The following is a 15,831-nucleotide window of genomic DNA, read 5'->3' as shown; positions in this document are numbered from 1 at the left end:
ACCGTCTTTCCACATCAACGTTATCACCACCAAGCTTCCGACAGCTATTTCAAACTTTATTAAACTCATTTAAAAACATGTTCAGTTATAAGGAAATACTTTGTGGATGAATGTTTGTTGGGAATTGTGCCCATGTTGCATTGTTTTTGCTTCCCCGACAAAGACGGTAGCCCATGTAGCAACGTGTTAGCAACCACCCTTTTTGAGACACATTCAAGCTTTAAAGTGTCACAAGTGGGGGGGGAGTTTACTGGTGTGTTTTATTTGAAAGAATATGTCATATGTCATTGTGTTAAAGCAGGATCCTATTTTAGAAGTTTAACCAAAACCACATAAAAAACATTAAGTTCGGCGATGGAACCAGAGGTGCTAAATGCTAACTTGCTTCCAGGTTTTGCCCACAAAAATACATCAGTTCGCAAGGTTTGCAACCCAAGTTGTTTGTAATACTTTTATACTGTTGTTTATTGCTGAATTTATGCAATAAAAACCCGTGACTGTAAACTGAAAAAAAATTATTCATTCAATTTACTCAATTGTTTGAATGTAAGTGGTCTCAATCAATTTATTTAAGCTTCAATTAAACAAACAAAAAAATTGAAAAACAAAACAAAAGACTTTTGTTTTAATGTAGCTTAAATAAATTGGTAACACTTTACATTAAGGTTCATTAGTTAACATTAGTTAACATGAACTTATAATGAACTGCACTTATACAGCATTTATAATTTCAACAATTACTAATACTATATTAAAATCTTGTTAACGTTAGTTAATGCACTGTGAACTAAACATGAACAAACAATTAAAAGCTTTATTTCTATTAACTAACATTAACAAAGATTAATAAATACTGTAACAATAAATTGATTGCAACCACTTACCTTTAAAAAATATTTTTTTCAGTGTATTTTTATTTCCGTGTTGTGTTAAAAGTGGTTGAGCTTATAGGGTAGTGGTGGGGTTAGATGCCCCAAACTTTTATCTTTAACCTATAAACCGTTTCATCGGACACACGTGTGGTCCGAACTTTACTTCCAGTTTCGGTTTGTTTAATGGTCTGACTAGTTGCTGAAACTGAACTCTTAAACAAATACCTCATGGAAAATAACAAATGTTTTGGTTTCCTAGGTAATGTACATGTTGTTTATTTTGCTTGTTATATTAAAGCAACACTAAAGAGTTTTTGCTCTTTGCTCCCCCTACAGGTTGGAAGCGGAATTGTCCATTACCACTGTCGTAAATAATTTAGCCTACTGCAGCAAAGCTGGCTCTGATTGGTTTGAAGGTCTGCTGTAAAGCAAGTTTTTGTAGTTTTCACTCGAACTACAGTACCGCGACCCGACGGTTGGAAACTTCTTTAGTGCGCTTTTGGCCGATAGAGGGCTGCAAAGCGAATGTGAAAGGGTTGTTCACCCTGTTTCGAGTGGATGAACGACTGAAACCTTTTTGGAAACGTTATTTTAAGGTAAAAAAAACTCTTTGGTGTTGCTTTAATAAACTACTTTAAACGGATTTTGTTGTTATTTTTTTCTTAGAGGAGTTTACCGGAAGTTACGTGTTTTCCACGAAAACCGCTTGTTTATGTTGTTACTGCTGAAACCGTTTATAAATGTTTATTTATGCTTTTAAAAATGCATACAATTTAATTAGTCTAATCTGACGAATAAGGCAAACAATCTTGAAAAGCTGCTGGCCACTAGAGGGCACTTATTCCTAACACGCAACTGTACGTTGTAATAAGCTACTTGCACAAACAAACTATAAGGTTATTTTTGGAGAAAAAAAATTTGAAAAGTAAAATAATGACATTTACAGTAAAGCCCAAAAAATTGTTAAAAATTAAGACATTTTTAACATTTGTATCTTGTTCTTGAGATTTTTGTCTCTACCCTATCCAAACAATTTTCAAAAATTTTACAAATGTTGAATACACAAATTATATATACATTTCATATATATATATATATATATATACATTTTTGTCTTACTAAATATGATTGCTGAAAATGAGGTCATGGAACAACAATACATCACACTACCACACGAAGGTATGTCATTACATACTGTTAAATTACTATTGTACTTTTTTATAATTTTATAATGATATTTTACATGTTTTTAGTGTACAACAGTAAGCGAATACAGGAAAATTGCCATTTTTTAAGGATGTACAGATGTGAAAAGACAGTTTTTTTTTGTTATGGTTAATAAGCAATATGATGGCTGATATAAATCTGTTTTAAACAGAATGTTTACACTTAGTACAAAAGAATGCTTCAAATATGCATCAGATGTCATGTTGAATTCCAGACAACTCAGATTTGAGATATTTCTTAACGTCTTAATTAAGTAACGTTAAAACATTTAAAGTGTGTCCAGGCATTATTTCCAGGTTGAAGTGGGAAATATCCTCAAACTGTTGTTGTCTGGAAATTAGACTAGTACAACATCCACACACACATACATACACACACAAAATGTATACAAATGCTTTAATTACTAAAGTGTGCAATGAGCCATGTTTTATAAATAACAGCCCTTAGACGGTAAAATATGACCTTTAAAGACTAATAGACATTGGGTCCATTAGTCACAGTGTTTAAACATTAATGGACAACAGGCATTATGTGTGTTACATAATCGCAGTCCGCAGAATAAACCTGCCACTAGTGCACCAAATAAAATTAGTAAAAAAAATTTTTTTTTCGCAATTTCAACCCCTCCAGCATCTTCAGACAGTCCACCTATGAATTATAGTCATCTTCACTGTGACACGATAAAGTATTGAACCTAACAAACATATTTCAGTGGAGAATAATGCTGTCAAATAAATTAAGCTATATGATCAGTGTGCTGGCCAGTAAGAAATAAATCCACATGGAACAGAATGACAGCTATGTGTTTATAATGTATAAAGCATACGTGCCATTGGGCCAATAATGTGAACCAGGCAAAGATGCGAGCAAAACTGCATACAGATACAGTATCCTCAAAGGGGCTGATTCACTGTCTGCCTCTCTTAAGATCCCGTTTGACACACATTCAACTCACATCAATGCACACACACTCAGGTTTTTTTTAAGTGGCTGTCAGTGGGCCCTTATGAATCTTTAAAGGGGTCATATGATGTGATTTCATGTTTCTTTTGTCTTTGGAGTGTTAAAAGCTGTTTGTGCACTGAAAAAATGATTAATTGAATTGAATCCATTTTTTTAAGGTAAGTGGTTGCAATCAATTTATTTAAGCTACATTTTAACAAAAGTTTTATATTTTATTTTACTTTACTAATCTTTTTTGTTTAAATGTAGCTTAAATAAATTGATTGCAACCACTTACCTTAAAAAAAAATTATTAAATTCAATGAATCATTTTTTCAGTGTACACTGAAAAAATGTTTCATTCAATTTACTCAATTTTATTAGAGGCAATTGGTTGCAATAATTTTTATTTAAAGGGGACATTTCACAAGACTTTTTTAAGATGTCAAATAAATCTTTGGTGTCCCGAGAGTACGTATGTGAAGTTCTAGCTTAAAATACCATATAGATAATTTATTATAGCAAAAAATTAAAATTGACACTTTGTAGGTCATCACAAGGGGAGACTTCTGACATCACAAGGGGAGCCAAATTTCAGTGACCTATTTTTTCACATGCTTGCAGAGAATGGTTTACCAAAACAAAGTTAATGAGTTGTTCTTTTTCACATTTTCTAGGTTGATAGAAATTCTAGGTTGAAAAAATGACCCAATTAGCACTTAAACATGGAAAATGTTCCCTTTAAGCTACATTTAAACAAAAGTTTATTTTGTTTTATTTTACCATTTTTTGTTTAAATGTAGCTTAAATAAATTGATTGCAACCACTTACCTTAAAAAAATGGAGTAAATTGAATGAATTATTTTTATTCAGTGTATAGAAGATCTGTAAAATCTCAAACCCAAAAAGATATTCTTTCTAAAAGTAAAAACCCATCCACGCCTTCCTAAAATGCCTCATTCAAACACGCCCACATATCTACATCACTGTGTAGGAAGATTTGCATAACACCGCCCAGGTGTAAAGAAAGAAAGCGCAACTTTTATTCTTGATGTAGTATTCTCGCCACCACCGCCAAGCCATGGAGACGCTGTATTATTCCAAATATGGTAAGGGGCGTAACATTTCCGTCACATGCTTAAGGGTATTTGCCAATCACAACCCACTGGATAGAAAGCCCAGTCTCACGAAATTTCTTTACATCATCACGTAATTTTTTGATTTTCTTTTGTGATATTATCACGAATTTCCGAGTTTTTTCATGATCGTATAACGAATTCCTGTTTTTGTGTGATTTATCACGTATTGGTTTCTTAACTGTTTTGTCCTATTTTCTTACCATTGTCACTTCGGTTTAGGGTTCGATTTACATAAAATTAAATCCCTACCCAAACCAAACTCTAACCCTAACGCCAGGCCACATATAAAAAAATTAATCAGAAAAAATAGTATTAACCAATATATAAAGTGACATTCTAATGCAAGCACCAAATCTAACCCTAAACCGAAGCAACAATGGTTTAAAGATAGGAAAAAGCAGTTAAGTAACCAATACGTTATAATCACACAAAAATAGGAATTCGTTATACGATCACGAAAACACACGGAAATTTGTGATAATATCACGAAAAAATAATCAAAAAATTAAGTGACTATATCACGAAACTTCGTGAGACTGGGTAGGGATAGCAGGCCAATCAGAGCACACAGCGTTTTTTAAAACGATGAGCTTTGTTTGATAAAGGCAGGGCATAGAGGAGCAACAATAATGTACGTTATGTGGAAATTAATATTTTTTTGAACACCAAATACACAAAATAATGCTCTTTTTTAGCAACGTCATGACCCCTTTAAAAAGCTCATAAAACATCATCCCATAAAGAATACACCAGTCACATGTGGTGTTACACACAAACGCCGAATAAAAAACATTTTCAATAGTTTTCCATGTCATTTTTTTACCCTGATGTTTAAATTATCATGATATGTCATTGTTTACAGCAAAGTAAAAAAATGGATTTCTATCTGGATTGAATATGAGAAAGACTAGTTGTATGTGTTTCTTTATGCTTGGCGGGAAAAATGGTCCTGTGGAATTATATGAAAGTTCCTTTAAAATATTTTGCAACACCTCAAAACCTCACACACCTCCACCTGTCTAGCCCCGCCCTTTCTCCTTACCTGTATTTCATGCTACTGTGTCGTCCAATAGCCTCTTTCATGTGGGCATGGCCTTGAGGTAAAGGGCGGGGTCCCATCGTATCCCGTAATTTGACGGAGCTCTGAGGGGCATAGTTGCCGTTTCCTCCTTGTCCGCTCCCTCTTTCCCCTCCGCCCCCTCCACTGCTGCTGCCCCCTGGTGGAGGGGCAGTTCGCAGGCCACACAGCCGATCCTCGCTGCGGCTCTTTAGATTGTGCTCTGTACAGGCAAATGATACCTGCATCCTGACCAGTGTTCACACAACTGCAGCCACTGTGTGCTTGAGTTTATCACAATGAATGCCAAGAGAATGTAACAGATAGAGTGATGCACAGGGCAAACCAGCACTAAAGTCAGGTCTTGCACCTGCTGGCATTAACGCGCAGCTGTTGCGCGGATGGCACGCGTCCAAACGCGATAGGGTCCGTGTTTGTGTCGCCAGGTGAAAGTCACGACTGGCCGCGGTCTGTTGCGCGCAGAGTCAGCCTATGCCTTCGCCCACTGCACTTCTCCAATACCCCGATGGACGCAATGTAAAGACGCTCGCTGTCGGCGCGTCGCGGCATTCCTCTGCAGAATCCGGGTGGTCTCTCTGCGCGAGGCGGGGGGATCTCCTTGCGATGCGGAACCGCCACCCATCCACGCCGGGTTTCCACCAACGTGATGCGCAACAGCCGGTGCCGCTTCACCAAATAACACCCGAGCCGGGCGATCTAGCGTTCACCCGCGCCGTGCCATCCCATCGTCGGTCTATAGCCGGACTGAGAGCGATTCACACACATGCACGCACCTGTTCTGGAAACGGTCACTATCTGACAGACAGTGCGCTTTTACGCGATCTCCACACGGCGCTGTTCTCCTGACGCGTAATTATTGCCATGGTGACCATCGCAGGCGATCAAAGAAGAGTTTGACAGCTCCGCATCGCCCATATTCCATAGTCACGCTATGTGGGTTGTGTCACATTACATGCAGTTGGCGAAATGTAGCATATTTTTACGCGTCCACGACGACATGCCGTCGATGGAAATGCGAAGTTAAAGAGAGAATCCTGTCAGTGCGACAGAGCCATCAAACGAAATGCTGCCAACTCAAAACCCAAACCTAATGTGAACCCCCACCCACCATCTCTCTCTCTCTCTCTCTCTCTCTCTCTCTCTCTCTCTCTCGAAATTCCATTGTGATTAATGTGTGAATTGAGCAGGACCACTGCGGAATAATTACGTTGCAGTTTTTTAAATAAAATATGTTTTGTACACTGAGGAATATTAATATGACTTCATCTAAACCACAATTGCAGTACGACACATGCTGTATACAATGACACACAGATTCCTGTAATTTTAAAGGTTATGGATACTAGTGAAAAATTGCTAAAGACTTCCTATTGAATTTTCTATCAGAATTATTAAAGACCCATCCTTAAGCATTCTTTTTTAAATTTTTAATCCAAGTAGAGTCTGTTGCTGGATGCAAGAAACCCCTTTAACTTACGACAATTAGAACTAAAGGTTTTACTTAAACTTAAAGGGATAGTCACCCTCAAAATTGACACACCCTAAAGTTGTTACTAACCTTCTTTTTTTGCTGAATACAAAGCAGCTATTCTGACGTTTGTATAAAGTAAATAAATCTATGGAAGTGAATGGTGCCCCAGATATTTTTAGTTAATTGTTATCTTAATATCTAACAAAATATACAAAATATCTTTATTTGTGTTCAGCAAAACAATTTATACAGGTTTGGAACAACTTGATGGTTAGTAAATGATGACAACATTTTCATTTTTGGTGAACTATCCCTTTAAGGGGTTTCTTGAAACTGGGCCCTACTGTATGCTATCAGTGCATCTATCAAAATATCCAAGACACACCAAACTGCAAGAGATTTATGCAATGTCAAGCAAAAATCCTTGTGATGAGTGCACAATAAAAATGCACTTTCAACTCACAAAACAGTTTCGGCCAAAGTTCACTCTAAAAATGTCTGGGTTATTTTGTCCCATAATGGGCAAGTATTGGACAGAAAAAATGACCCTGTGCTGGGTTAAAAATAACCCAATGTTGGGTTATTGTTATGCAACCATGGGGTATAATAACCCAGCAGTTGGGTTAAAATAACCCAGCATTGGATCCATTTTAACCCAGCACGTGTTCTGTCCAATATTTACCCATTATGGGTCAGAAATAACCCAGCCATTTTAGAGTGTTAGAACTAAAGTCCTATAGACCAGTGGTTTTCAAACTGGGGGCCGCGAGATTGTGCCGGGGGGCCCCAGTGTTATGACATTTTATGAAGTACATTAATTTATCATGAATTCTGTGTAATTAAACCTAAAAAAAATAAGGGTACTAACCAAAAGCACGACTTTTTGTATAATTGAATGTTTTTTTATTAAAATGTTGAGTTTTAGAACAGTTTTTTGTCACAAATTTTCTTTGGGGGTCCGCGAAGGAATGCACCGTACACAAGGGGGGCCGCACGCTGCAAATGTTTGGGAACCACTGCTATAGACTGTTTCATCCGATGCACACGCGTTGCCGCGGTTACGCTGCTGAACCGAGTGAACTTCCGGTCTGTATTTATTTATCAGTCTAGCTAGTGGCTAAACTGATACTGAAACAAAGACAAGCATGAATCAGAACTGTGCAGAGATGTTTGGCAGCCAGGCAAGAGTTCAAGGACCTGAAGCTAACATTCCATCCTTTAATTCAAAAACATTAGCTCAGTGTAATAGTTGATAGGCATTAGATATGATATATGAATGAAGGTAATTTATCCGTAATTTATTTCCATTGTTTTTAGAAATAAACTACTGTAAAACGACTCTTGTTGTTGTTATTGATTTTAAGTCAACGGAAGTTGCGTTTAGTCCACAAAAGCCAGTTGTTTTTGTTGTTGCTGCTGCAATCGACAATCGTCCATAGTAAAACCACAAATTATTATTTAGCGCACACTTTAATCATCCTCGTTTATGCCTCTTATTTATTCCCTAATGTAAACATAGGCACAGCATCAGTTGTTTCAGGAGGAAGGGCTTTGCACTGCATAATATATCTTGTAAGTCTTTTTACATTTTGACAAATGATGTCTAATTGACTCACACTGGAAGTGGACTTGCATTTGTACGCTGTCATGCAGCTAACATATTTTTCCAAGCTGTACTGGATGCATCAGGGTGCACAGAGACTACAGCCAGCCAATCAGAACGAGGCAATGCAGAGGAGGCAGCCAGTGACGGTGCAGCCTTGCTGTGTGGTGAACATGGGGGGGAATGAACAAATCTGCTCTCATCAGAGAACATCTGTACACAATACAGAGCCAGAGAGAGAGAGAGAGAGAGAGAGAGAGAGAGAGAGAGAGAGAGAGAGAGGAATTGCATATAAATACAATGATTGCTGTCCATGGTGCTAAAATGCATTTAAAAATCGCTAGTCAGCATAAATTAAACTTATAAGACTCGATAAGCCTTGACACAGCATAAGATGATACCATATACCCTCAATATGATTACAAGAGCCAATCTCCTATTTGATAGAGTCATGCTAGTGGAAAATATCACAGCTGGGAAAGTAAGTCCCGCCTTACAGTTAGTAGAGCCGTTGACTTGTTTGTTTACTCTACATCCACTACCAATCAGCCTGAAAGATTAATCTTTTGTGTGATTCAAACTAAAGAATTACTGGTTCAACAACTCAATGCACCTCGATGACCACAGCTAAACAGATATGACGACATCATGCACCACAGCGATCAATTCTTCAAACACACTTAATCATTAATCTTATCAAAATCAGTTTGTACTAAACAGTGTATGTAAATAATCTAGTCAGTTTACTCTATTAATACACACCAGCTGAGAGGCGATTCATTAAATATTTTGTTTCATTTGTATCAATAAATGTTTCGTGATTTTTGTTACAGTCATCTTTGGCTGCTTGTGGGCCTAAGAAATTTTTTTTATTGAAACTGTTTTATCAGAGACTCTCACATTATGATATAACTTTTTTGAAACCTGGGTGGGGGTTCCTGTAGCTTAGTAATCAAACATTGTGTTAGCAGTGCAAAAGGTTGTGGGTTTGATCCCAGGACACTGAAAAAAATTTATAGCCTAAAGGTGCAATGACTTTTGAAGGATCTCTTGACAGAAATGCAACGTACATAATATATTGTCAGTGGTGTATAAAGACCTTACATAATGAACTGTATTGTGTTTATTACCTTAGAATGAGCCGTTTTTACCTACATATACCGCGAGCCCTCTTACATGGGTGATTCTCACAAAACCATTGAAACACCACGGCACTAATGATTTTAGCTTAAAATGTGTAATATAGTAACATTAAAAAGCATCAGAATTAACACAATACTGTGTTCTACCTTGCACAATGTGTGATTTCAACATAAGAATTTATAATTGTAAATTTTTTCTCATTTTCTGCTGAAATTCTCATTACCGCAATGTGTCCGGCTGTGTTTGAACATGCGTTATGTTGTAATTTAATTAAATTAACACAAAAATATTAAGAAAAAAAATAAATGGATGTTTTACTAGACTACTTTAGATGACAGAAAAAATATTTACTGAATATTCATGTATAATAATAATGAATAAAAATTAGTAAATTGTTGTGTCCATGCCTGTTGTTCTCATCCTCCGCAACACTTTTTGAGAACAGTTTAAGCACACATACAGAATTTTAATAAAGTTTGATTTTGAGTGACCAAGCACATGGACCAGTTACTTCAAGATGGCTACCAGGTAAGATCATTTTTATACAGTTAATTTGAAATATTGTCTTGTCAGAATGCTTACACAAAATTTTGATTATCATTACCGCAACAGATGCTTATTAAATGTTAATTTAATGAATAGAAGTATAATACTTTGATTTTAAATGCATGTGCAGAATCTCCAAATTATGTTCTTTCAGGTTTGTCATGTCATTTTGAAAATATGTCAGTGTTGATGTTTTCTGACTGTTGCGGTAATGAGATTTTTTAGGACTAATTTTTTAAATTATGTTACAAAAAGTGTTAAATGATAAGTAAAAGTTTTTAAATTAATGTTCCCATTTACTCCAGACTTTGTTTTTCAATGTCTGGTGGGAAAAAAAGTAAATTTAAGCAATTTTTACATTTTCATTCTTGACATTTTTAAAACCAAGTTTTCGTGAGAATCACCCACATGGAAGTCACCGTCATGTTTCTTCAGTAGCCCTAAACAGACAAACTGCTCTAAAAAATGCATTTCGTCCCTACGTTGTGTCAGACGATGTTGTGTTTGTCATGTGGTGGCTACCGTAGCTTCTCTTTGCGTTTCGAAATTGACATTGGTTGCAATTCCCAATCTCCCCGTTAAAAACCCACGTCTGCCAAATGCATAAATGTAAATGTAAACCTGTATTTTGTATTGTAAGTGGCGTGCTATACAAATAAAAGTTAAATGGAATAAATATTTATAATATATCTAATACATATATAATATATAATATATTTATAATACGTTTTCTTTAATGTTACCCGATTTTAATAAATGATTTAAAAATGATTATTAGCACATGTGTGAGTTAAAGAGTCCTTCCTCATTCAAGTAAACATAAGCAACGGACAGGAAATTATAAATATAGATTTTGGGTAGATATAGATAACCCTGATACCCAGCTGGTGGATTTGAATGTTGTCCAAGGATCCACAAGGTTGTTGATCTTGAAAATGGTCGCATTTATGCTTTTGTGTCCAAAGGAACCATATTATAAGGTGATAAATACTATATAAATAAATCATGTTGTCAAAGCAATGTTTACAAAACCTGCCTAGCGTAAGCGAAACATTCTCAGGGGTAAGCAAAATGTTTAAGCTGCTTTTATCCAAAGTAACTTCCAGTGCATTTAAGGTATACATTTTTTATCAGTATGAGTGTTCTCTGGGATCGAACCAATGACATGACGCAATGCTCAACCAATTAAACTACACAATCCATTAAAGGGACACTCCACTTTTGAAAATAGGCTCATTTTTTTTTAAATAGGCTCGATCTCTGTAACTTTTAGCATAGCTTGGCATAGTCCATTGAATCTGATTGGACCATTGGCATCGCGCTAAAAAATAACCAGGGTGTTTCGATGTTTTTCCTATTTGAAACTTGACTCTTCTGTAGTTACATCGTGTACTAGGACCGACGGAGAATTGAAGGTTGTGATTTTCTACGTAATAATCAAGGACTTTGCTGCTGTAACATGGATGCAGCAGCCGCAATGATATTACGCAACGCCCGAAAATAGTCCCCTGCTATTGAAAGTAACCAAGGAGGCACTGCGTAATATTATTGGTACAGCAGCAAAGTCCTTGATTATTACACCAGAATGGATTCCAAAACGGTAAAAATCAAATGTTTAACTCTAGGGGAGATAGAAAATTAGCCTATTTTCAAAAAAGTGGAGTGTCCCTTTAAAAATAATCTTCTCAAGTGAAAGCAATTCCTTTCATCTACTCCAGTTTTATCAGATTGAATGTACAGCGTGTTTAGCTTGAATGTGTGTTATGTAGAATCAGATCATGAACCACCTGGTTTTTGATTTAGGCCATATGGCGGTTAAAGGCGGTTAAAAAGAGAGTCTGCCCTCTTATTTGCCTGAAAGGTGTGTCCCACTAAACGCATAATTGAGTCATAAGCACAGAAATTAATTCATTGATGAAAAACGTATAAAGTAGGTCTGGAAAGATAGCGTTAAGGGATTTATCTGAGCACAATAGAAGTTCTGTTCTAATTTCATTAAGATTCAAGAGATTGGAAAACAGTTAATTTCACATTTGCTTGCAGTAGATCGGTTGCACTGCCTCTAGTGTTCAGAATGAGAACTGCATCTTAATTATTTATGGACGTAAGGATATGTTTTTCAACAGAGGAAACCTGGAAACAGATCTGTCCTCCCCCTGGAGAGACAAAGCTTTTAAGTGCCTCCATCTGGAGAAAACGCAATAAAAGCATAAGCACACATGCACACACAGTCGCTCTTACAGCAATATTCAGACAAATCTAAAGAGTGTCTGTTGTTCCTATTCCCGTCTTCAAATCACTGTACATGGACTCATTTGTCCATCTTACATCTCTGTGTATTAATTTTCTCTTATTTGTTATAATATTTGAAAATGTCACATAATTCAAAAGAGCACATTCACACGGGTCCACAAAATATTATTTAGAAGATTAGAGATGGACAAAATGTATACAAAACACTCAACATAATTTTATTCATAATAAAACTGCACTTTGTTTGGTATTTACACTCTTAAAAATAAAGATGCTTCACAATGCCATAGAAGAACCTTATCTGTCTAAATGGTTCTTTAAAGCAGTGGTTTTCAAACTGGGGGCCGCGAGATGGTGCCAGGGGGGCCCCAGTTTTATGACATTTTATGAAATACATTAATTTATCATGAATTCTGTGTAATTAAACCTAAAAAATAGGCTACTAACCAAAAGCACTAATTTTTTGTACAATTTAATGGGTTTTTTTTAAGTAAAATGTTGATTTTTAGAACGTTTTTATTGTCACAAATTTTCTTTGGGGGGCCGCGAAGGAACGCACCGTACACAAGGGGGGCCGCACGCTGAAAAAGTTTGGGAACCACTGCTTTAAAGCACCTTTACCCTCTGAAGAATGTTTCTGTTTCCCAAAGGTTCTTTAAGGTGAAAATAGTTCTTCAGATTACAAAATGTCTTATAGAAATGGTTCTTTAAAGAACCTTTGCCAAGTGGTTCTCCGTGAAACCAAAAAAATTGTGATTTTATGGCATCAATGAGAAGAACCTTTTAAACACCTTTATTTTTAGGAGTGTACAGTTGAGTAAGATTATTTACACAGTTACCGCACATTCTTTGGTACCCATTGACTTCCATAGCAGGAAAAACTAATACTATTGAAGTCAATGGGTACCGCCAACTGTGTGCTTACCATTATTTATCAAACTTATTTTGTTTGGGTTCAACAAAATAAACTCATGCATGTTTAGAACAACATGAAGGTGAGTTAATGATGACAGTATTTCATTTTTGGGTGAACTATCCCTTTAAGAGTCATGGAAAAAAAAGTCTGAACTGGCTGATATGATTTTATCTTTTGGACAGTCTTTAAGGATTAAAGGATAAAGTAGCTTATAGCTTATTTATCTTTTATCATTCCCCATTTTATCACACTCTTAGAAAAAAGGAACAAAAATTGTCTCTGAGACGGTACCTTGGAAAAAGGTCGTAATATATCTTTTTTTTTTTGAGGTACAAAAGTGTACTTTTTGAAAAGGTACCGCCCCAGCGACAACTTTTGTACCTTCTTGTATCTTTTTTCTAGGAGTGCAGGAGCTTGCGTATTATTTTTTAATGGCTCACTGATCTCTACAGTTTAAAAAGAAATCTAACATTACATGGATTTTACATCATTGATATCTGTAGCAGAACCAATGCAGTATGATTTGCACACCAACTGCAACACAATACAGTTATGAACTGAAATAATGAGAAATATCAACACTGATACTTAAAAACCCACAAACGTAAGATGAAACTTGAATTTTGCCCAAAGAAAAAGTGGTGCACATACACTCACCTAAAGGATTATTAGGAACACCTGTTCAATTTCTCATTAATGCAATTATCTAATCAACCAATCACATGGCAGTTGCTTAAATGCATTTAGGTGTGTGGTCCTGGTCAAGACAATCTCCTGAACTCCAAACTGAATGCCAGAATGAAAAAGAAAGGTGATTTTAAGCAATTTTGAGAGTGGCATGGTTGTTGGTGCTAAACGGGCCGATCTGAATATTTCACAATCTGCTCAGATACTGGGATTTTCACACACAAACATTTCTAGGGTTTACAAAGAATGGTGTGAAAAGGGAAAAACATCCAGTATGCGGGAGTCCTGTGGGAAAAAATGCCTTGTTGATGCTAGAGGTCAGAGGAGAATGGGCTGACTTACCACTGTGTTACCACTGTGCAGGCTGTGCAGAACTCAACATGACAATGAGTTCACTGTACTTAAATAGCCCCCACAGTCACCAGACCTCAACCCAATAGACCATCTTTGGGATGTGGTGGGACGGGAGCTTTGTGCCCTGAATGTGCATCCCACAAAATCTCCATCAACTGCAAGAGGCTATCCTATCAATATGGGCCAACATTTCTAAAGAATGCTTTCAGCACCTTGTTGAATCAATGCCACATAGAATTAAGGCAGTTCTAAAGGTGAAAGTGGGTCAAACACAGTGTTAGTATGGTGTTCCTAATAATCCTTTAGGTGAGGTGTATTTTCCAATTCACTTTGGTGTGTATAAATACATGTTAATAAAGTTACATAACTTCTATGTGAATATTAAAGAACAATTTAACATACTATTTCAATGCATTCTTTGGCACCTTTAAGCAATCAGGTAACTGGCAACCGAGCTGTCAAAAATACACTATTGGGTAAATTGCCAGTGGGCAGGATCACACAGATCAAAACAAAAACAGACAATCCTGACCGGCAACAGCATTGTTTTTCAGAAAAACGGATACGTGAAATTAGCATGTTTTCTTAAAAATCTAGAATTAAAGTGCACCTATTTCATTGCTAAAAATGTTTTTTTTTGTGTGTGTGTGTGTGTGTGTATTTGGTATAATACAATGTTTTCACGTGATTTCCAGGATTTTTCTCCATATAGTGGACTTTAGTAGACGTCAACAGTTTGCAGTTTCAATGCAGCTTCAAAGGACTCTAAACATTCCCAACCGAGGCATAAGGGTCTTATAGCAAAATGATTGTCATCCTTGCAAAAAAAAAGTACTTTAAAACCACTTATTGTCATCTTGCACTAGCCGTGTGATGCGCCAGCGCGACCTTACGTATTACTTAATCACGTTGAAAGGTCACATTTTACATATGTGAAACGCACACTTGCAGACTTATTTTGTGTATTTGGTATAGACCCCTTCATGGTTCACGTCACAGGCTGTTCCCACTGCGCATGTCGGGGTCAGAAAAGTCATTACAGCAGATTCAGTTGCGTATTATTCGGTATCGTCAAAAATGCCTACTTACGTCGTGGGCTGTGAAAATCGCACCAGGTCTTCCGTTAAGTTTTCGCGAGTCATGCAGAATCTCAAAAACAAAAAAATACAACATCTGCGTCTGCAAGCAATTAACGTGCAGACTGGGACAATGCAAAGATCAAAGAGGCTTGTGTTTGTAGTGCTCACTTCATTTGAGGTAAGTCATCATTTTTCAGCACTGTTAGATTAAATTATAAAGCCTAAATGGTATGAACAGTTCGACCCCGTGCTGCGCGCGCACCCGATAGTCATTCAATGTTTACAAACCTTGAAGGGGTCTATAATACAATGTGTTTACGTGGTTTATGGTTCGACAAACCAGGGCTCCAGACTGCCCCCAAATGGTGGCATTTTGCCCCTAAAATTTGAGAGTGTGCCCCTGAATTTTACATCCAGTTGCACATGTGCAACCAGTAAATTTGACCTTATTTTCCAAAAGTGCACAATAAAATGTGACACTGAATTTGAAACAGCACATTGTATTTTCTGCATCTATCATC

At 36.6% G+C, this 15,831-nt stretch overlaps 1 protein-coding gene across 3 annotated transcripts in view; it reads right to left on the bottom strand.

Annotated features, from left to right (window-relative positions):
* The window catches only part of LOC129441075 (voltage-gated potassium channel subunit beta-3), a 58,381-nt gene that overhangs the window by 39,505 nt on the left and 3,045 nt on the right, over nucleotides 1–15,831 (bottom strand). The window contains exon 1 of one of the 3 annotated variants that reach the window (XM_055200816.2): nucleotides 5,223–6,563. The exons of 1 other annotated variant lie outside the window; for it this stretch is intronic. In XM_055200816.2, the coding sequence (XP_055056791.1) occupies nucleotides 5,223–5,485 (263 nt within the window). In that variant the 5' untranslated portion in view covers nucleotides 5,486–6,563. Of the gene's footprint in view, nucleotides 1–5,222; nucleotides 6,564–15,831 lie in introns of those variants that run through there. One more of the 3 variants, XM_055200818.2, reaches the window with a different exon arrangement.

The sequence above is a fragment of the Misgurnus anguillicaudatus genome, chromosome 22, assembly GCF_027580225.2.
Source record: "Misgurnus anguillicaudatus chromosome 22, ASM2758022v2, whole genome shotgun sequence".
Taxonomy (NCBI): domain Eukaryota; kingdom Metazoa; phylum Chordata; class Actinopteri; order Cypriniformes; family Cobitidae; genus Misgurnus; species Misgurnus anguillicaudatus.
This window is presented reverse-complemented; position numbering and strand designations above follow the sequence as displayed.